At 45.5% G+C, this 23,170-nt stretch overlaps 1 protein-coding gene across 1 annotated transcript in view; it reads left to right on the top strand.

Moving 5' to 3' along the window:
• PTN (pleiotrophin) overlaps nt 1-21,420 on the top strand; it is a 97,821-nt gene extending 76,401 nt beyond the window's left edge. The window contains exon 5 of the mRNA XM_066633997.1: nt 20,767-21,420. Within this exon, the coding sequence (XP_066490094.1) occupies nt 20,767-20,819 (53 nt within the window). The 3' untranslated portion in view covers nt 20,820-21,420. The remainder of the gene's footprint in view (nt 1-20,766) is intronic.
• The last annotated feature ends 1,750 nt before the right edge of the window (nt 21,421-23,170 follow it).

The raw sequence follows: 23,170 nt of genomic DNA, 5'->3' as shown, positions 1-23,170 counted from the left end.
TGTGCATGTTAACCTGGGAGTAAGGCCCAAGGAAAGAAACATTGGGTTGAGCTGTTAATTGAGTAGGCTAACCCTGCAATCATTGTTTGAATGTTGTCCTGTGATGGATGAGTGGTTATGCAGTAGAAGGGCACATTGCCATGATGGCTGCCCAGTTGTGTTGGCTCCTCCATCCTTTGCGAGTTTTGATTCAGAAGAATGTATTTTTTTTTTCCTTCCAGGCCGCTCAAGGCAGCTTCTCACATTTTGTTACACCCAAGATGTTGAAAACATCTGGCCAGAAATGTAAACATGACATGGCATATTGTAAACATTATGGTGGTCTTAGCAAATGGCTACATTTCCCAGTTCAGGTTACACTCTGTGGCAAACCAGGGTTTGCCTCTGTGTGATGTGTGAAAAGATTCTAGAGGCAAATGCATATTTCTGCAATTCAGGGTAAAACTTCAGTAGCTTTCTTTCCCTCAATTAAAAAAAAAACAAAACACAGAATTTTGTGTATACAGAAACAGGGGAGGTGCAACCCAGAATGCCACCTGATCCTGTCTTGGGTCCACTGCTTCTGTGCTACAACTACGACACCCCCCCCCCCCCAAAAAAAATCAGTAAGGAGCACGGTAATGAGGGAAATGATCTGCTTCTTGTGCAAGTGGGAAGCTGATCACTGAGGCTTACATTGGTGGCAAGTTGGAGGGAAGTGACAGTGACAGACTTGGTGTAAAAGGCACCCTGAAACTGCCCCCTGACCCCTCATAATCTGCCACTGATGCAACCTGCATCAGATGGCCTCATGCATGGACTGCATGAAATCCAAAATACCCAAAGCCAGCAGTGATGAGCTGAAATGGGTGTCAGTTTCCACAATCCTGGATAAACATAGCATTGGCAGATGAAAGCCTATGCACCCCGAGTTCTTCCTCCACCAGACTGAACAGGCAAGCTGGATTTGAACAGAAAAGAGGTGCACCTGTTCTGCTGGGTGATTGGCTACAGCACAAAGTTTCAAATTACCTCCTCCACCAGCCTGCTCAGCATCGTGGCCAATCTGTCTTTTAGATGTTGACCTTCCACAATACTGAGAGTACCATTCTAGTTCTGAACCAAGTACAAGTTGGGGACTCTATCATGCAGCTGCTGAAGCGGACTGATTCATGAAAGTTTATTCTAAAAATACATTGGTTAGTCCTTAAGCTGCTATAGGACTTTTGTTGCTTTTCTGTATTTCAGACACTCAAGTGGCTGAAAATTTTGACAGTGGAATTTCTCATAATTTGGAGTGGATTAACATAACACTTTCAGCCCACTCCTAACAGTGGCTAGTGCTGCTGGGACGAGTGTTCCGGCAATGCTTGGTGCTTTCCAGTAGTTGCAAAGGCAACAACCCAGAGTGTGTGGGCTAGCCGCTACCAGATGTGGCGAGTGGTCAGCTCCACGTGACAGAGGACTCCAGATGTCCACCATCCAAGTTAAGACCTGGCAGGGGTGGGAGGGAGGCAGGGGCTGGGCGGAACAAGGTTGGGTGGGCAGAACAGGGTGGCAACAGGGGTGGGGATGAGCCCAGATTAACATCAGGAAGGGGGTGGGTTCAGTGGCAGCAGCATCCACCAAATCCAAGCCCCTTCCCCAGGCTCGATCTACCTTCACGGGTCTACACAGATGCTATCACAGGCACAGGTCTGAACATCCCCACTGGGTTGGCAGGGGCTTACCCCTGTGTAAGGGAAAAAAAATCTACCCTTGCCCTGAGGAGGCCTCCAGAGGCTAGGAACTACCTTACGTGTTGCATTGGATGCCATGTGGGCGCCACTGCTTTGCTGCATAGGGAGTTATGGTGGACTGGGCTGTTTGTTTATTCATTTTAAGTTATCTCCTTCAGAAAAGAAAATAGACCAGAAAAGATGATACTTGGAATTATCCTCATTAATGATGTGGGTCTTAGATCTATCTATCTATCTATCTATCTATCTATCTATCTATCTATCTATCTATCTATCTATCTATCTATCTATCTATCTATCTATCTATCTATCTGCCTGCCTGCCTGCCTGCCTGCCTGCCTGCCTGCCTGCCTGCAGATGTAGCTTTTTCCCCCAAGGAAAAAGGACACAAAGTGTACAAAGTACACAAAGTGGGGTTATGTGTTTTTATTCCAAGGCTGCATTTTTATAAATTATAATTATAAATTATAACTGCTTTAAGAAAATGGTTTTCTTTTTTTGCAGATTTTGGGTTGTGTTTTTTTTTTACAAAAACGAGAACTGCAGAAAGCAGTGTTATGTGTTTTTATTTTGTTATCATTGAAATTTACTCTGCCGTATTGCATGGGTGTGTGTGTGTGTGTGTGTGTGTGTGTGTGTGTGAGAGAGAGAGAGAGAGAGAGATTCATTCAAACTGCCCCTCAGTGTGCAGTTTAATATTTCTTTAAAGTAGTATTTAAATGGCCCCTTCCATACAATTAGGCAATGATACAGCTACAAAACCAAATGCCCACGTGCCTCCCCCACATATTTAAATGGACTACTTGGAGTATCATCCCTATTCCAACCCTTGGGTATCACTAAGAAATGACCCCAATTAAGGTTGCTGTAACTTGCTAATTTAGATACGATTAACTGCATTAAAAACGAGATGATCAATTCAAACACTTTCTCCTCAGCCCTCTGGAAACAGACAATGCTGCACCTTTTGCAAGGCGTGGGATTTCATTCCATCTGACATGGTGTTGCTAGGTTCATCTTCCTTGGCAATTGTCGTGCCCCTTCAGTCTTTTATGTAGTTCATTAGATGGGTGCCCATGCAGGTAGCATAATAATTAGCATTACAAAAGCAAAGGAACAAGATGTTGTTCAGAATAATTAGGCAGGAATCAGAGAGATTTTCTTCCACAAGGCAAGAAAAGAGCAGAAAAAAGTTAGACCACCATCATTCCCAATAGCCATAATTTTGTGTCTCAATCATATAATTTCTTTCTTTTTCAATCCGGCTCCTGTTTTCTTTCTTCTCACGCCCATAGGAATTAATCTGAGTCATGACTGAGCCCCAGGACCTACTTCTGATATTATGATTAATCCCTGGGAGTAGCTACAGTAATAAAGATGACTACAGGTGGAGCCTATTTATCTGCGTTAGTTCCGTTCCGTGACTTGGCGCGATTAACAAAAAACGTGTTGTGCTAAATTCCATAGAGTTATTCAAATACACTGCAGCCTGACACTTCTGGATGGAAGGAAACTAAGGCAGCTGTTATCAGCTGTTATCAAAAGGCAGCTGTAACGGAGCCCCTCCCCTCTGCTTCGTACTCAGCCCTCCCCGTTGCCAGCTGCCCAGCTTCTTTTAAGAGTCCAGCCCTATGCCTTTCTAAACAGAAGTAAACCCCATTGTAGTCAATGGGGCTTACTCCCAGGAAAGTGTGGAGAGGATTGTAGGCTAAATCTCATGCTTTGCGTGGTGGGAAGGCTTGCTTGTGTGCAGCTTGTGTGCTGCACCATGGGGGGAGGTTGCTTGTGTCGGTGATTGCCTGCACCATCTCAATGGGGGGGGGGATTTGACAAACACTCCCTGAGTTTTTTAAAGCAATCCCCTCTGTTGCTACCACACCTGTCCCTGTGTGAGTGAGTGAGTGAGTGAGTGAGTGAGAGAGAGAGAGAGAGAGAGAGAGAGAGAGAGAGAGAGAGCTCGACCTTGCTGCACCTGTTCTGGCTACAGAGATTTTCTCCCCCCTTCCCCTCTTCAGCCTCTTTGGTGGCTCAGGGGCTCCAGGAGTGTTACCATTCCTTTGCAAGGGGAACCTCTTCCAGGGCTCCAGGGCCATTTCCCTGCCTGGGCAAGGCAGAGCCTTTTTGCAGTGTTTTGGGCTGCCTGGAAATGGAGAGAGATGCCAGTGCAGGGCAAAGGAGGCAAAGGTGTGTGTGACTTTTGGTTCCCCCACCCCATTCAAATCTACAGATAAAAAAACCCATGGATAAATAGGCTGCACCTGTATATGCAACCTCCAATTTTTAGAGGTTGGCTATCTCTGGATGCCAGATGCAATGGAGTGGCAACAAGATACAGGTATCATGTATTGCAGTGATTCTCAAATTGTGATCCATGGCTCCCTGGGGAGCTGGAGAAACCAGCCTGGAAGCCACGTAATTCTCACAAAAAACCCTCCGCTCTATTAAATGTGTAGGATTGTAGTCCTAATGGGAGACCCAAGCCAATGGCCCAGTAGGTCAATGGAGTTGCCAGTCAAAAAACTTTGGGAACCACTGTTGTATTGTCTTGAGTGCTCCCTGAAGCATCAACTGGGCCACCGTGAAATACAGGAATCTGGACCAGGCAAGCCCTTGGCCTGATCCAGCAGGTCTCTTATTACAGGTTTTAAGCATACAATAAGTGTCTTTCTTGTTAACCAGCAATTTACAGTAGATGTAAAGTCTAGCACAGTAGTTCCCAAAGTGGTCACGACCCACCAGCCAGGGAAGTACTTTGATTTGGCCTCTTAAGGGATGGGGGCAGGAGGATTATAGTAACGCAGCCCCCCAGGATCGCACAGCTGCTGGGGAAGGGGGTGGGATTGCTGGCTTACCTGAAGCCAGCAATGGCGTCCAGGGGTGCACGGTGCAGGAAGCCCCAAGGACACCTTTGCAGGGCTCCCCAAGCCTGGAAATTAAAATCACAATTGGAAGCTACTTCTGGTGTCCAATCTTGAAACTAGAAATAGCTGCCGATCACTTTTGAAGTGGTAGAGTGGATTTTCATGGGGCAAATGGCTTGGAGGAAAGTGTACCCTATCTTGTATCAGGTGCCACCACAGGCATGCTGTGAGGCACAAGTAGTCCAGATCCGGTACAATTGTTGACCTGGAAGCCAGACTTCCGGATGGTTTACACAAGAGACAGAACCACAGGAGGCCATGGCAACAGACATCTCCAAGGCTAAGCCACTCACAGCCAGCAAGGCAGGCTTGGATGTTGCTCCAGCAGAGCTATGAAACAGACTGGTGGTTTCAGTACTTGATAAGTACAAAGTGGCCAGCTTTGCCCCTTTCTGAAATAAATCTGCTATGCTTTAGACTTAGGGTACCCAACCCATGGTCCACGGACCACTGGTGGCCCACAGCACCCTCCCAGGTGGTCCGCAACCTCTCTGGTGAAAAAGAAAAAAAATGCTCTTCCAGGAAGAAAAAAAGCCTCTGCAGTGCCAGCAGCCAATCAGAGCAGCTCAGAGCCAATCAGAGCATAGCCTTTCTCTGTCTCCGGCCTCCCCCCTCCACCTCCCTTCCCTCCTTGTCTGTGAGTGCCCAGACAAGCGAAAAAGTGAAGCGCAGGCGCCTTGTAAGGTGCGCGCATTTGTGCAGCCTCTTGGCTCAGCTGCATGCAGAGGAGAGGTGCCCTGCCGCCCACTGCCTCCATTCCTTGACCCTGTGCCTTGAGGTGAGCCCTCGCAGCCTGGTTTTTCAGGAGTCAAATCAGGACTGCAGCCAGCCTGGGAAGTCTCTTGGGCGGGCGGGCGGAGGGGCTGCCACCACCACTGGAGGAGGTGGGGGAGCCTGAGGAGGGGAAAAATGGGAGTAATAAGGAGGAGGAGGAGGAGAAGGAACAGGCTCCCAAAGGCATCGCTGGCTGGGGGGTTTTCCTCTGGGAGTGGGTTTCTCTGGATGTGATTTCCCTGGGAGTGCAGACTCCAGCTGGCCAGGGAACACAGAGGAATGGAGTTGGAGGCAGTGTGGCAGCAGGAGAGGGGAGAAACAATATGCTCAACCCCCAGCCCTGGTACCCCCTCCCCAGTTGGCAGGATTGGGCCCCCTGGATGTGCTCTTCTAACGCCCAGGGGAGGAGCAAGGGATCCAGGCAACCAGGTTTTGGCACCCCTTTTGGAGAGGGAAACAGGCAGCACCTCTGCTGTCTTACTGCAAGCTACCCACCTGGGGAGAAGCAATCCCAGAAGTTGCAGAACAGGCACCACCGTAGCCAAGTACAGCAGGTGTAACCCCTGACTCTTCCTCCTCAGAGAGCAGCAGCAGCAGCTTTGTCCATGGGGAGCCCTCCCCCACCCCACACTTGGCCAGATCCCCTATCTCCTCAGATTACAATCCTATGCATGCTTACCTTGGAGTAAGCCCCATTGACTTGAATGAAATGAAAGGAATGTAAGCGCAATGAACAAATAATGGAGCAAGCACTATTTCAGTAAATGAATCTCTAATGCCCCTATCCTATCCCCTGCAATTGGCTCCAGTGTGTTGCATCTAGTGGGGGAGGATCAGGAGACCTTCTCAAAGAAAGGGAACTTTTGTTCCCTTACCCTATGAACCTATTCGGATCTGTGCCAGATCTTTGACTGATGCAGGTGCGAGTGAACCCGAGGAGGCATGCTGGAGGCTAGGCAAGGAGCATAGGATATCAGCAGCTAGGATTAGGTTGCAGCTGAATGAAGTATTCAATAGCAAAAATAGAGTAAGGAACCGTTTTTGTTTCCTTGCACATCCCTGCTGCATATTGGACCATGTCCCACCGCTCACTGCCCGAGTCGCTTCCAACAAATTGCAAATACAGTATTTCTCTCCGAAACCAAGCTGGGCATAGAAAAAGAAATCATTGCCATGCCATGCGCATGAAATGTCGATTCAAGTGGTTTCTGGGCATGGGTGCTGGTCATTTGGAAATGCAAGGCCATGGTGGAATTTCTGGCACCAGACTGTTCTCTGTCGCCCCAAATAGTAAGGAAGAGGAAATGCTCGGTGACTACAGATCAGCCAGTCGTGGACTCTGTGGGGGACTCTCTTGGCACTTGTGTAAAAAGATGCTTGTTAAAGCGGCATTTGTTAGAGCCAGCCCAGGGATGTTTCCCTAGAATTCTGGAGTCCGGACTTAACTGATTTTATTTCCCAACTGGAACCAATCAGAAATTGTCCGTTGCCCTTTTTTTTTTTAATTTCCAGATTTTGACACGCATTGCGCACATGCTCTTTTGCTGCAGCTCTCTATCCTTTCATTTTTTTTTTTGCACCGTTCCCCCATCTCTTTCGCCAATGTCTACATAAGCAGTGTGAAAAGGAAGCCGTCTATATGTGATCAGACAGATGGTATCAGAATGATTTCTGTGGGGTGTTGAGCACTGTGCAAGACAGTTCAACAGCATGCCTCTGTGGAGCTGTTAAAAAAGCATGCCTCTTTCGTGGCCTCACGGTGAATCTTTATTTCAGGGTGGGGTGTTCTGATTTTTAACGCATGAATCTCGTATGAAACAAACATGGCTTAACAAATAAACAGATTTTATTCATATGGGAAGGGGGAAACACCAGGAAACCAACATGAGATGGTTAAAGAATATAGTATAACTCAGTGGTTCTCAAACTTGTTTGACTGGTGGCTCCTTTGATCTACTGGGCCATTGGCCATGGCTCCCTATTAGGGCTACAATCTTAATCATTATATAGGGTGGTTTTCATGAGGATTCCACAGCTCCCCCAGCTAGTTTCAGTGGTTTCTGGGAGATATACGGCTCACAGTTTGGGAACCGTTGGTATGGTTATCACTGCTTTTTGCACAGAAGGCCTCACAACAGGAGATGACGTCTCATCTTGCAATTCCTGAATCCCACATCCACCCTCCAGCTGGACCCACTAACAGCCCAATCCTTCATGGGCTTATGCTGATGGGTCTTGTGATCTGTCAGAGTATCACATCCCGGCAGTACGAAAGCACCACTGCCATCGTGCACTTGAAAGTCACTGGTGCAAATAGCTGGGGACACCAGCATTTCCTGGAGGTCCTGTTAGAGCAGGTAACAGAATGGTGGCGTTGGCTTGGAGGCACTTTGGGAGAGGATTGGGGCAGGGAGTAGGCTGAACTGAGGTAGGAGCGCACTCAAAAAGGATCTTTATTTTAAGGTAGGAAAGCACTCAAAAAGATTACACAAACACAGCAATGCGATGTGGTGCTGTCTAGCAAAACTTTTACCATCCCATGTGCTCTTTGGGTGGTCCAGGAAAGCAGAGCAGAGACCTGCTCTTTTTCTCAAATATATTGCTTCAGTAACCTGCTTTAGCATGCAGCATCAACAGTCACAACGCCTGAAGCTATTAGGCTTCTTGAACATAGAAGATCCAGTAGAAGCAAATATTTATATCCTCATTACCATTCCACGTTGGTAAATGGCTGCTTTGCCTTCTTTCTCCTCTCTTTCCTTCTACCTTCTCCCACTGTTCAGTTTAATTCCCCCCCCCCTTTGTCTCCTTCACTCCGTCCTTTCTCCTGCATAAGCACGCTACAGAAACTTTTAAGAGGCAATTCCCTCACCTGTGGAATGAGCTGCATGGCTAGGCTGAAACACAGATGCTGTCTGGCGTGAGCGTGACCAACCAAACAAGCCAGCCTTCATACTGCCCTTTTATGAAAAATAAATGCTTCTCAGAGACAATTTGCCTCAAAGAAGCCCTTGTCTAACCTTGAGGAACTGATACGACCTGTAAGGTGGTGCATTGGTTCCAGAATGAATGAAAAAAAAGGTCGGAATGGAGTCCATATGTAGTTCATTTTTCATTCATTACAAAATGAATGGAGAGAGGTACTGGATGAAATGAGTGACATGCATGGCATTCATTTCACACAGGAACCCCATTCAAATGTTTTTGTAACAGAGAAAGTCTTGCCTCTAACATGGCATTCTGGTAGCTGTACAAATGGTAGCTGGCAGAAGGCAGCCTTTAAAAGGAACTCTAGCACTCCTTTTTAATGTTTACTGGTTAAAGGGGGGGAAACCCCCATAAGTTCTGCAATACTATATGTCAGGGATGTCAAACATAAGGCCCATAGGCCAAATGCAGTTCCCAGAAGCAACGGATCTGGTCCCCATTATAACTAGGCTGTCCCAGTGTGATGATTGGCTCTCTCATATCTTGGAAATATGAACAAGATTTGCACATTTTCTCCTCTCTCATTTGCAGTGAATGAGTTTCTATACGAGAACAGAGTGCTTATTTCGCACCATCATCTGCTTAATGATGTCACTGTCTGCTTAATGATGTCACTTCCAGCCCTCAGCAGGCACCATGAGTGCAAACTTTGGCCCTCTGCATGAAATGGGTTTGATATCTCTGCTGTAGGTATTTCCAATCCAGTTATGAAAATGAATGGAGTAGTAGAACATTATATATAATGGTGAACCATTATTCTGGTGAACCGCCACTTTCTGGTGGACCTGGTGGACCAGTTTCTGGTTGGTTGCTGCAATTCTTGCACATACAGCAAAAAAAAATGGTCAAGATGAACCTTTTATGATGCAACAAGCACTCACTACATTCTTGAGCAAAACTTCGTACTCAGGATTATGGAACACCTGCTGCCTGCTAAGGGATCCTGGGTCTGGGCCTTGCTCTAAAAAAGACAACACACATCAGTAGACCAAAGGAACAGAAGTCAATGAGGAGACAACAATGTAAGATTGAAGTCACTATGTCCCTAGTAGTAGGAAGTCAATGCCCTGGTGTGGTCACCATCCCATTTCTTCAGTGTTTCTCCTTGATCGTTTCTTCACTGTCCAGTCTAATTGGCACCCTCCTAACCTTGGACCAAGTCTGGGCTGTGCAGTTCATATTGGAATTACAATACTTGCATAGTGTGTGTACAAGAATATATGCAATTTCTGAACGCAGGGCAGAATTTATTTGATTCCTGAATAGGAGATAACACAATCGGAATAACTGGAATGAATCCCTTTGTGCAGCACACTGCGGGAAGTTCTAACTTCCTCCACCCACGTCTTCAATGTCCCAACCGCGCAGTTGCACCAGCAATGCTGGAGTAATGCATTAACTTGGTACTGGTGTGATTGGCTTTGCTTTCCAGGATGCCGCTCAGGTTGCCATTGTTAAGAGTTAAGACTATGGGTTAAGACTAAACCCCCTGTAGAGTTAAGGGGAGGGTGCCCCTCCCTCTTCTGCAGTAATAATAAATAGCCTTGTATTTTGGTCTGGCTTCCATTAAAAGGTAATTATTCTATTCTATTTCCCTTTTGTGGCTTTAAATTGAGGGTTGCTCGAATCCTTGGGCACCATCTCTTCAGCATAATTGCTTTCCCCCTGCTGCTTCCAGAGTGAAGGTTTGTGTACATAAAGTAAAGGTGACTATTTAGAAAAGGCTGCCTGCAGCTATTCTGCTCTCAAATTACTAAGATGGGCTGCTAAGCAGTCAGACCTGGATGTGAGTTCAATCTAAATCTAAGGGACTTATTTGCAAGTAAATGTTTTGATTGAGCTGGGATGTTAGTTCCACCGGACCCAAGATCTCTGGCTGAACCGAGTTAGTTGTGAACTGAGCTGAGCGTTCCGTTTTCATTCTTGTCAGTCCTAATTGATTGACCCTCAGTCCCCAGCATTTGATAAGGTCTCCTAACACCATCAGTATTTAAAATCAAAACAAGGTTCTACACTGTAAATGTAAACCACTTCTAGATCTCTCGTGATTTCCCCCCAACGGAGTTAGGGCTCAATCCTATCCAATTTTTCCGTGCCAGTGTAGTTACACCAATGGGGCATGCACCGCATCCTGTGGTGGTGGGGCAGTCACAGAGGCCTCCTCAAGATATGAAAACGTTTGTTCCCTTATCTCAAGGTTGCCTTACCAGTACTGGAAGGTTGGATAGAATTGGGTCCTCAGAAAGTTGCAGATTTCAAAATGTGAAAAGGATGGAAAGGAACCTCCAAAATAGTGTCGTCGTCCCCTCCCCCAAAAAGGTATCGGCTAATCAGGAAAAACTCTCCAGGTCATGGAACCAGAAGACTTGCCAATTTTTTTGCTTCTCAAGGGTCTTGTGTTTTTAACAGCTGCACAGCAAGCGGAAACTCAACAAATGAAGCTTTTCCCAGAATTCTTATTCTCATGAGTTTCTGCTTGTTCTACAGGTGTTACCAACACAGGAAGCATACTGGAAAATTTTTTGGCAGCTTAGGGTCCAGGTCATGAACACAGTGGACATAAACAGATCATGTGGTATATACCTTTAGAGGAAGATTATGATAAACTTCCAGATTTGGAGGACACATATTTGCTCCTGAGGTTACATAAAATACTGTAGAAGTGAGGAAGGTACGGAATGAAGAAATGCCCATTAACATAAGCATAAGAAAAGCCCTGCTGGATCAGGTCCAGGGTCCATCTAGTCCAGCTTCCTGTTCCTGTATCTCACAGCGGCCCACCAGACACCTCGGGGAGCACACACAAGACCACAAGATACTTGCATCTCGCTGCCACCTCCCTGCAAGTAGCATTCTATTTTCGCTCACACCCCTTCATTTTTTGAACGCAATGTGTAAACTCACTCAGCAAGCAGCAGCAAAGGAACACCTGTCAGAACACCAAGCAGGCTTGGCATAAGAACATAAGAACAGTCCCACTGGATCAGGCCATAGGCCCATCTAGTCCAGCTTCCTGTATCTCACAGCAGCCCACCAAATGCCCCAGGGAGCACACCAGATAACAAGAGACCTCATCCTGGTGCCCTCCCTTGCATCTGGCATTCTGACATAGCCCACTTCTAAAATCAGGAGGTTGCGCATACACATCATGGCTTGTACCCCATAATGGATTTTTCCTCCAGAAACTTGTCCAATCCCCTTTTAAAGGCGTCCAGGCCAGATGCCGTCACCACATCCTGTGGCAAGGAGTTCCACAGACCAATCACATGCTGAGTAAAGAAATATTTTCTTTTGTCTGTCCTAACTCTCCCAACACTCAATTTTAGTGGATGTCCCCTGGTTCTGGTATTATGTGAGAGTGTAAAGAGCATCTCCCTATCCACTCTGTCCATCCCCTGCATAATTTTGTATGTCTCAATCATGTCCCCCCTCAGGCGTCTCTTTTCTAGGCTGAAGAGGCCCAAACGCCGTAGCCTTCTCTCGTAAGGAAGGTGCCCCAGCCCCGTAATCATCTTAGTCGCTCTCTTTTGCACCATCATGCAGATTCAGTTTTCTGACCGTCATTTATACAAATCTCATTGTCGGTGGAGTTGTTTCATATTTTATTTCCATTGTTGTGACTTAATGGAGTAGCACTCGGTAAGGCGGAGCTCTGAATCCTGATGATGATGATGATGATGAGTTGCATTTCAGCAACAACAAAATCACAAAAATGCTTTATGTAGCAAAAAGAATGAAAAAAAATGCTTCCTTGTCTCAAAGGGGTTCATGATCTTTTCAAAAAGCATAAGGGAAGTACCATCAACAGCCATGGAGAGACAGTATGCTGGGCTGGAGAGGGACAGTTGCTCTCCTCTCAATAAATATAAGAGAGCTACCACCTTAAAAAGTATCTCCTGCTTGGATAGGCTAATCCTATTTTGAATTGGGGGGGGGGGAATAACCCTTACCTTGAGGAAGGGCTAATAAGTGGTGAGTTCACCTTGATGATGTAGGTCATCAATTCAAGACCCAGAAGAAAATGATGCTCTGCACATCATTTGCAGCCCAGGAAAAGCCCTACAAGTCCTCTCTTCTGTCAAAAGAGAGTCCTCCAGTGAGAGCTTCTCTCTGCCCAAGGTTAGTTCCCCCCCCCTTTTCTGCTTAACTGTCAGGAAAAGAAGAGTGCTGGAAAAAAAAAATAATTGGGATTTTTGGATGCTCATATTGAATGCTCAGAACCCTGGATATTTCTTGAGCATTCAGATGAACCATGCAGTGGGCTTACTCATCACTTGTCATCTTGCACAAGAAATTAAATCCCTGTAGTCACAGTAATGTCCTACCCCTTTTCTTTAATGATACCTGGAATGTCTGCACTGTCCTGAATTGGTGAGACTTGTGGGTGCCCATCACTCAGTGACGGAGCTCCTGCTGTGCATGCGGAAGACCCTGGGTTTCAGCTCTAGTTATGCAAAGTCAATCTAGAACAGGGGTGTCAAACTCATTTCATACAGCAGACCAAAGTTAGCATCCATGGCACCTGCTGAAGGCCAGAAGTGACATCATTAAGAAGGAAGTGACATCATTAAGCAGGTGACGATAAGAAATAAGCACTTTGTTCTCCCCTAGGAACTCATTAGCTACAAATGACGGAAGAGATAACACGCAAATCTTTTTCATATTCCAAGATATAATATGCAAATCTTGATTGTATTTTCAAGATATGGGAGAGCCTAATTATTATGCAGGTCACCCTGTCAGCAGCGCTGCTTTGCAGCACCCTGTCAGCAGCAGCCCTCTAATTTCTTCCCCACTGTGACAGGGAGTTAACAACCTGAGTAGTACATAACTGTTGCCATCTTAAAATGGGCAATGGCCAGTCTGAGTTAACTATAATGACCACCCACATCCTATGACCCTCCTCAACCAGAACACACCATCTCATGCTGCCTCCCTCAGTCACCACACCATGGCCCTAAATTATTAAGGATGCAATCCTAACCAACTTTCCAACACTGACATAGCTGTGCCAATGTGACTTGCACTGCATCCTGCAGTGGGGAGGCAGTCAAGGGGGCCTCCTCAAGGTAAGGGCATGCTTAAGAACATAAGAACAGCCCCACTGGATCAGGCCATAGGCCCATCCAGCTTCCTGTATCTCACAGCGGCCCACCAAATGCCCCAGGGAGCACACCAGATAACAAGAGATCTCATCCTGGTGCCCTCCCTTGCATCTGGCATTCTGACATAACCCATTTCTAAAATCAGGAGGTTGCACATACACATCATGGCTTGTACCCCATAATGGATTTTTCCTCCAGAAACTTGTCCAATCCCCTTTTAAAGGCGTCTAGGCTAGACGCCAGCACCACATCCTGTGGCAAGGAGTTCCACAGACCGACCACACGCTGAGTAAAGAAATATTTTCTTTTGTCTGTTCTAACTCTCCCAACACTCAATTTTAGTGGATGTCCTCTGGTTCTGGTATTATGTGAGAGTGTAAAGAGCATCTCCCTATCCACTCTGTCCATCCCCTGCATAATTTTGTATGTCTCAATCATGTCCCCCCTCAGGCGTCTCTTTTCTAGGCTGAAGAGGCCCAAACGCCGTAGCCTTTCCTCATAAGGAAGGTGCCCCAGCCCCGTAAACATCTTAGTCGCTCTCTTTTGCACCTTTTCCATTTCCACTATGCCTTTTTTGAGATGCGGTGACCAGAACTGGACACAATACTCCAGGTGTGGCCTTACCATAGATTTGTACAACGGCATTATAATACTAGCCGTTTTGTTCTCAATACCCTTCCTAATGATCCCAAGCATAGAATTGGCCTCTTCACTGCCGCCACACATTGAGTCGACACTTTCATTGACCTCTCCATCACCACCCCAAGATCTCTCTCCTGATCTGTCACAGACAGCTCAGAACCCATCAGCCTATATCTAAAGTTTTGATTTTTTGCCCCAATGTGCATGACTTTACACTTACTGACATTGAAGCGCATCTGCCATTTTGCTGCCCATTCTGCCAGTCTGGAGAGATCCTTTTGGAGCTCCTCACAATCACTTCTGGTCTTCACCACTCGGAAAAGTTTGGTGTCATCTGCAAACTTAGCCACTTCACTGCTCAACCCTGTCTCCAGGTCATTTATGAAGAGGTTGAAAAGCACCGGTCCCAGGACAGATCCTTGGGGCACACCGCTTTTCACCTCTCTCCATTGTGAAAATTGCCCATTGACACCCACTCTCTGCTTCCTGGCCTCCAACCAGTTCTCAATCCACGAGAGGACCTGTCCTCTAATTCCCTGACTGTGGAGTTTTTTCAGTAGCCTTTGGTGAGGGACCGTGTCAAACGCCTTCTGAAAGTCCAGATATATAATGTCCACGGGTTCTCCCGCATCCACATGCCTGTTGACCTTTTCAAAGAATTCTATAAGGTTCGTGAGGCAAGACTTACCCTTACAGAAGCCATGCTGACTCTCCCTCAGCAAGGCCTGTTCGTCTATGTGTTTTGAGATCCTATCTTTGATGAGGCATTCCACCATCTTACCCGGTATGGATGTTAGGCTGACCAGCCTATAGTTTCCCGGGTCCCCCCTCTTTCCCTTTTTAAAAATAGGCGTGACATTTGCTATCCTCCAATCTTCTGGCACCATGGCCGTTTTGAGGGACAAGTTGCATACCTTAGTCAAGAGGTCTGCAACTTCATTCTTCAATTCCTTAATAACTCTTGGGTGGATGCCAACAGGGCCCGGTGACTTATTATTCTTTAATTTATCAATGAGGTCTGAAACATCTTCTCTTTTAACCTCTATCTGACTTAACTCCTTGGTCAGGAGGGGCCGTTCGGGCAGCAGTATCTGTCTGAGGTCTTCTGCCGTGAAGACAGATGCAAAGAACTCATTTAATTTCTCTGCCATCTCTAAGTCTCCTTTTATCTCCCCTTTCCCTCCCTCACCATCCAGAGGGCCAACCGCTTCTCTGGCGGGTTTCCTGCTTCTAACATATTTGAAGAAGCTTTTATTATTCCCCTTAATGTTGCTGGCCATGCATTCCTCATAGTCTCGCTTGGCCTCCAGTATCACCTTCTTACATTTCTTTTGCCACAGTTTATGTTCCTTTTTATTCTCCTCATTAGGGCAAGACTTCCATTTATGGAAGGAAGCTTCTTTGCCCTTCACAGCCTCTCTAACTTGGCTGGTTAGCTGTGCGGGCACCCTCCTGGATTTAGTGAAACCCTTCTTTCTTTGCGGTATACACCTCTGCTGGGCCTCTATTACTGTTGTTTTAAGCAGCCTCCATGCACTCTGGAGAGACTGGACTCTTTTTACCCTCCCTTTCAACCTCCTTCTAACCAGCCTCCTCATTTGGGGGAAGTCCACCCATCGGAAGTCAAGGGTTTTTGTTAGAGATTTGCCTGATATTCTTCCCCCAACGTGCACATCAAAATGGATCGCAGCATTGTTACCCTTGGGGGCTGCATTGCAGCTAAGTCAGTGCTGGCAAGTTGCTTAGGATTGCGCCCTAACTTCCATCACTTCTATCAGTGATCTGCACCCCTTGCCTGGCTCCAGCCAGTAGGAGAGATTAGACCACAAAGGAAAGATAAACTGGCAACTTCTTTCAACTTCTAGCTTCTATTACAACTGCATGCTGAGAGTAGTTACTTTGGAGCTCATTCACAGCTCAATTATCACAAGCCCAATTATCATGCAGGCTGGATCAGGAACTTCCGCGGGCCTTATGTTTGACACCCTTGGGCTAGAAGGTCCAATGGCTTGACTGAGCATAAAGCATTATCACATGTTCATAGATGGATAAATACCAGCCTTCCTCAGGGACCGTTAATAGACAGCAGGAGGACAGTTGCCCTTGAGAGATTACCATAAACATCAAAGGAAGACTTAAAATCTGCAATAAAACGCTTGATAAGAAAGAACTGTTCCAATTTAATGGGTTGAACCGAAGTTTCTTGCATCAAGTGTGCGCCAGATTAACCCCAGATAGTTTTTCACACATGTGTTAGGAATGCAGAATGCTGATTTATCTCGTGCAAAATATTGAATGCACATTTCTCTGCCAGCTTCCACTTGTGTATTCATTTCAAATCACTGGCCATTATGCTGTGAGTGATTCAGGGTTTCCAGATAAGCAATCAACAGTGGCCATTTCTATCAGGGTCAGAGGATGTCATCATTACAGAACCCATGTTGAGGGTAGGAAAGGGAGGCTGGCTGCCAGAGACCTTTTTTCTGATCAAGAAGTGTGGTTTTTGATGCCATCCTTCTGAGTGGGGGTTGTGGAAACACCCGCACAAATACACTCCCTGGTTGCCGACACTGGACATTTCTCCTCTCTGACAAAATTCTGCACAGTTGTAGTATTTGTGCAAACCCTGAAACATCAGCCTGGTGATGACTGGGGAGCAATAATCGATACAATTGGCCCTACCTAGCTGATTCACACTTGTTCTGCAGAGTGTGAATGGTTGCTACAGGAAACAGCTCTCATGCGTGCATGGAATGTGTGAATGGGACCTGTGATTCCTCTCCGTCCTTCTCTTCCTTTTCTAATCCTAGCTATGAAAAGAAAAGAAGGGACAATGGACACAACTAGGTGGGAGCCCCTCACCTATCTACTTCTTGAAGCAAGCACTCCAGTTGGCCTCAAGTATGGGCCAGCCCTGATAGCATTCCACTCTAACAGGCATCCAACATCTTTTCTCCCATTAAACATAACATACTGATGCAATGTAATTCTCAGGGAACCAGGGGTGTTGGTGAATATAAAGGACCCCCACTGCAAGTAAGACCCTGATATTTTGTTCCCCTAAGTCACCAATATGGCCCTCTAATCACACTACATACATCTAGGACAGGGGTGTCCAAAGTTTTTGGCAGGAGGGCCACATCGTCTCTCTGACACTGTGTCAGGGGCCGGGGAAGAAAATAATTAATTTACATTTAAAATTTGAGTAAATTTACATAAGTTTACATAAATGAATATATTAAAGATGAACTTATATGAATGAATGAAGGTCTTGCAATAGCTCAAGGCCTAGAAAAGGCCTTGCACAAAGCAAGGCTGGCCTTTCCTTTGCTGCTGCTACTGCATCACAGACATGAAACAACAAGCAGTGGAGGGAGCCCTCATCCCACAGCTCATGCGAGAGGTCAAACAGTCACTCTCACACTGAGAGCGGTTGTGCTGGGCCAATGTGGGCTCCAACAAATCTCTGGAGGACCAGAGGGTCATTGGAGACTGGGGGCTCCCTGAGGGCCACATTGAGAGGCCTCGAGGGCCGCAAGTGGCCCCTGGGCCGGGGTTTGGGCACCCCTGATCTAGGAGAATGAAATGGGTTAAGGGATTCATTTCAGCCCTATGGAGTCTGTCCCAGAGAGGAACAGAGCAAAAACTGCTGCATATCCAACTTTACAGTTCCATGACCCTAGTGGAAAGAGCTTTTTGGAAGGTGTCTCAGAGCAAGATGGGGAAGCTCCCCTTCAACCTTATCCCAAACTGCAAACTTATTTGGGATCCTCTACGCATCCCAACTAAGCATTAGCCTCATGAGAGCCTGGTGAGGAGCCAGACTTGCAGAATGTCAAACCTATGTAGCTCACACATGAGGTGGCCCAGCTCAGGCCCACACTACCCAAGTTCCATGTCTGCTGCCAGTCAAGCTCTCAATAAAATCAGCCAACCTCACCTGTCATCCTTTAACAGTTTGCATTAACAAGCCCTGTCCTCAGCAGGAAGGAAAAGACCGACAGGATCTGGGGGGAGGGAGCAGGAGGTGGTGAGAGAACTTCCTCACCCCCCTCCAGGGTCACTTTTGCTCTAGCAGACAACCAAAGATTCCACAATAACTAAGGAAGAAAAGGTGGGAGGTGTATGTATGTGTGTTTATGGAGGTGTGCATAAAAACCTTTCTTCAGCTTTCCACTGAGCCGTGACCTGGTTTCTTACAGGAGCTGCTATTTTTGTGTTTTCTAAGCAAGGCCATGAAACAATAGCTTGCATGTCAAATCGAGCTGGCTGTGGAGATAGGGAAGGCTCTGCCTGAACTGGCATTCTGTCCCCTTTCCCCTCATTGCTTACAAGCCCCCTAAATTCTTGTCTTTTTTTTTTTTTTTAAAAAAGGAATATCCACATAACTATTACCTGCAAAGTAGAGTTGCGCAGATGCATGGGGACAGGGGAGGACAATACGTCTTTGCATCTTTTATTCTAAGAATGGCTTGGTTTAGTCCAGTAAATTTTGAACCATGTGCTGCAAGAAATAAAATAAATAATTAAAAGCCCCTGGGAGCCCAAAGCACAACCATCATCACCACTACTACTACTACTATATCATCATCATCATCATCATCATCATCATCATCATCATCATCATCATCAAAATAATACCAGGGATGAGCAAGAAAAATATTCATTTCCGTTTTATTTATTATGTCAGTTTCATTCCAACATTATTTTCATTCATTTTCCTCATTCATTTTCTTCTTTTTTTTATTTTAAAAGGAGCAAGGGAAATTCTGGCCTGTACTGTGAAACTGCAGCAGCTGCCAAGAGAAAGTCGCCATTGTTTATCTTACCCATGTGCCCTGGAATGTAGCATTGTTGCAGAGAAGTACCATAAAAAAAAAAAAATTGCTTGCAGACTGCTATGTTACAAAGTTTACTTTTTTTCTCTATTCATAACACTCTGAATTTTGATGGCAACAAATGGGGTTTTTTCCAAAAATGAACCCCCATGTATTATGATTTGCAGCAGTATCATGAGGGTGACACCCGAGGGTGACACCCGGGGTGGGGGATAACACCACTAGTGGCCAAACTTGGAAACCTTTTGGAAAATTCGTATTTATGGATAATAAATACAGATCACGTTATATATCACTGGAAAGGTCATTTCACGCAGAATGTCATGAAATAAAACGGGTTAAAATCTCCGTATTCTATCAAACGTTATGGCCATTTAACCAGAAAAAGAAAACATAACTGCCCTGTAAAAAAAAGTTATTTCCTTCACTTAAAACTGACCAATGAGATTGATTGTTCTGAGGGCCAATGAGGTGTTATGATGACACAGCATGGAACCAATAAGGTGATATTAGTAAGCTCTCATTTCCATGTATCTAACAGTAGCTAATAGTAGAACTCTTACTGTCCAATCCAGGGGTGCTCACACTTTTTTGGCTCGAGAGCTACTTTGAAACCCAGCAAGGCCCGGAGATCTACCAGGGGGGAAGGAAGCGTCTGACAGAAACCCCCTTTAATGTATGGAGCCCCTGCTGGAGTCTAGTCAGTTTCATCAGTTTTGTTGCTGCATGCCTGAAGAGCAGCTAAAGTTTCAGTTTCAGTTACGAAACTGACATATTAACAGTTTGGAGAGACAGGGCTCCGCGATCTACTCATTTTGCCTCGCAATCTACTGGTAGATCGCGATCCACCTATTGAGTACCCCTGGTCCAATCCTATCCCCGGCGGCTCTACCAGGTGCAGCAGTGCCAAAATGGCTCTTGCTGCAACTCTGAAACCACCAGGGCTGCTGGAGGTCTCCTCGAGGGAAAGGGACTTTTATCCCCTTTCCCTGGGAAAGCCCCAAGCTCCACAATGGGGCTTCTCAAGTCTCAGCTGGTTATTTTGTCGGTGTAGTCTTGAGAGCCTCTGTGTCAGCCTTTGCAGCCTGACAGGATACGGTGGAGTAGAGCCACCCCCCTCCTGGGCCCGTTCTTCCCCCTGCCCCAGAATGCTTCCAACCCTCACAGCTGGCTGGAGCTCTTACTGGGCAGCATCTGGCTGGCACTGGGCTCAGCACCGATTGGCACTGGGCCAGCACCAGCACTCACTCCTCACTGGGTGTCATGGATTTGCCTTACGGCACATTTACAACACCCAGCACCGGTGCTGGAGCTCAACCCCAGCACTGAGTGACAATAGGATTGGGCCCTTATTCAGTTGTAGGAGTATCATCAAATTGGCCATTGGTTTTTTCAAATCCATTTGGCGGGTACCAGAGATAGGGCCTTGGCAGCAGCAGCACCTTGGCTGTGGAGCTCTTCCCCTGAGGATATAGCCACTAAGTTCCCTCCATGCTTTTAAATGGCAGCTAAAGTCTCTCTCTCTCTCTCTCTCTCTCTCTCTCTCTCTCTCTCTCTCTCCCCATCAGAACTTCCATGCATGATTCTCTTCTTTGCTGGTGCTTCATATGTTATCAAGCGGCTGTGTCCTGTGTTTTATTGCTGTATTCTTCTTACGGCTATGTAATTTTATTACTTTTAAAAGTAGAGGCTGCCTTATGAAGATTTGATCTGACAATGCAGGGTGTAAATATATTCAAGAAATCAAATAAATAAAGAATGGTTGTTCTTATGTCCACAGAACCCAAGAAAAAGAAAAAAGAAGGGAAGAAACAGGAGAAGACATTGGATTAAAGAAGCTGTGCTTAGACAGAGTGAGAAAGGAACTTCCTCGAATGTAATCACTTAACATGTTTCATTGACACCTAGGCATTTTTTCCAGAAGTTATTTATAGCCTAATTGTACAATAGGAAGAAATAAACATACAAATATACCCTCTTCTTTTTTTTCCCCTTTTTTACCTTGTACTCTAGCCTTTAAAAATATAATCTTAACAGCATTTGTAGAAATCTGCAATAAAGGGCAGAAATGTCATTTAATACACAATTGTTATTGTATATTGGAAAGCATAGATTTGAATTCATTCCCAACTTTCCCTTTCCTTTCCTCCGAGTTCAATCTTAAAGCCTGGCTCTGCTTGCTAAGGGCAGATTTTGTGACACACCCCTTCCCATGGAACTCTAAGATGTTTTCTATAAAGTTATATGATGTCACCATGGTCTCTGTCCACATGCTGTGGAGACAGGCCACCTAGTGTGTAAAACAGACTGAACACCCCCCTTTTTTTGGACTGGTTAAGTTTTATAATAGTAAGGGGGGTCTCTGTCCCCAGATTGTACCTGCACTGAAATAACTAACTTGGTTGTAATTTACACCTTTTAATAAAACAATTTAAGGCTCTAGTTCATAATGCTTTTTATGTATGTCCTGAGCATGTTTATCTTTCCTATGACCAAACTAACTGCTGGAAAGTGTTTTTTTTCACTGAAATAAAGTTAGTATCAGAGGTTTCCTCAATCAACTATTATGAACTATGAAACAGTGGCATAGCTATGCCACCTGGCATTGGGGACACAATTGTTTTTAACACCACCACCACCCCCGGCACGTCTAGTTTTGGGGAAAAATCAGTGCCTTTCTAAGGCCTCTGGCAGGCTTTCTGGGAGTTGGAAGGCTGAGCACAGCCTCCCTGGGGTTTAGAAGTCCTGTCGGAGGTCTTAGAAAAGCACTTCTGGTTTTCATTTTGAGAAGGCCACACACAGACTCCCTGGAGCTCAGAAGTCCTCAGAAAGACACCCCCCAGGTATGGCACTTGGGGCAGTTGACCCCCCCTGCCCTCCCCTTAGCTACACCACTGCTATGAAACCAAAGTTGCAATGCCAAGAATGGCTCTTCATTAAGCTAGGATATTATGGTACAAGACACATCAAGGGCTGCTTTTTGTATAATGATGTCAGTCAGTAGTGCTGTAGATATTGGCAGCACTGGGGCTATCTATTAAGAGAACTGACTATTCTTTGCAGTGAACCCGATGCCACGGTGACCAGATGTCATAACCACAAAAGAGGACCAGGCACCCCAAAATGTAGGGCATGACAAAATAAAAGATAAAAACACTTGTATATTGATTTCATGTGTTTAAGAAATATGTCATTTATTATTAAATTTACAACAATAATTTATTACATATAATTTACTAATACAAGGAGACTATGCACTGCCTGCAGGGGCCCAATCACAGGGAAAAGGAGGACATTTAAGTTCTTTTCCAGGACACGAGGCTAAAAAAGAGGGTATGTTCTGGAAAAAGAAGACATCTGGTCACCCTGCCCTATGCAGACACAATATATGGATTTCAGATCATAACCAGATCTGATATATAGGCATTTCCTAAGAACTTTCTCACTGGGGAGTCAGCCATCCAAGATAGCCATTCCATAACATGCTCAGACCCAAAAATTTCACATAAGGTACCATTTGTGATATTCATAAAAATATAAGAACTATGCAGGATCACACCAAATGTTCATCTAGAGTAGCAGTCAGTTTTCCACTGCACATCCAAGAGGTCAATGAGGTGGTCATGAAGGCATCATACCCTTCCCAGGTTGATTCCTCACACCCATAGCAGCTGGTATTCAGTGGTTTGTTTTCTCTCAATACTCCACAAAGACTGGAATCCTAGCCACACTTTCCTGAGAGTAAGCCCCATTGAACAAAACAGGACTTACTTCTGAGTAGAGCTGGTTAGGATTGTGCCCTTAGTCATTATAGCTTATTGTCACTGATAATACCGTCATAAATTTGTCTATTGTCATTTTTAAGCCAACTAAATGAGTGTCCCTAGCCAGATTCCAATACTGATTGTATAGTATAAAAACTATAAACATAGATTTTACAGTCACAAAAATGGGATCTGAAGGCTGATTTTTTTTAAAGTCCTAATACTGAATTTTAAAGTTCTAATACTGAAAAAAATCAGATTTCTGTATAGCTTGAAAGGCTGAAACCAGCATCATGAACTGAACCCAGTAGTAGAAACCAGTGTGACAGTTGAAGAAGAGGCTGAATTCTTCAACTTCTGCTAGGAGAAGTACAGGAACATTCTGCATCAGTGGAAGTTTCCCAGTCATGTTCAAGGGCA

This window comes from Tiliqua scincoides, chromosome 7, assembly GCF_035046505.1.
Source record: "Tiliqua scincoides isolate rTilSci1 chromosome 7, rTilSci1.hap2, whole genome shotgun sequence".
In the NCBI taxonomy this organism is placed as follows: domain Eukaryota; kingdom Metazoa; phylum Chordata; class Lepidosauria; order Squamata; family Scincidae; genus Tiliqua; species Tiliqua scincoides.
The sequence above is the reverse complement of the archived record's forward strand: the minus strand, read 5'-3'. Positions and strand labels throughout refer to the sequence as shown.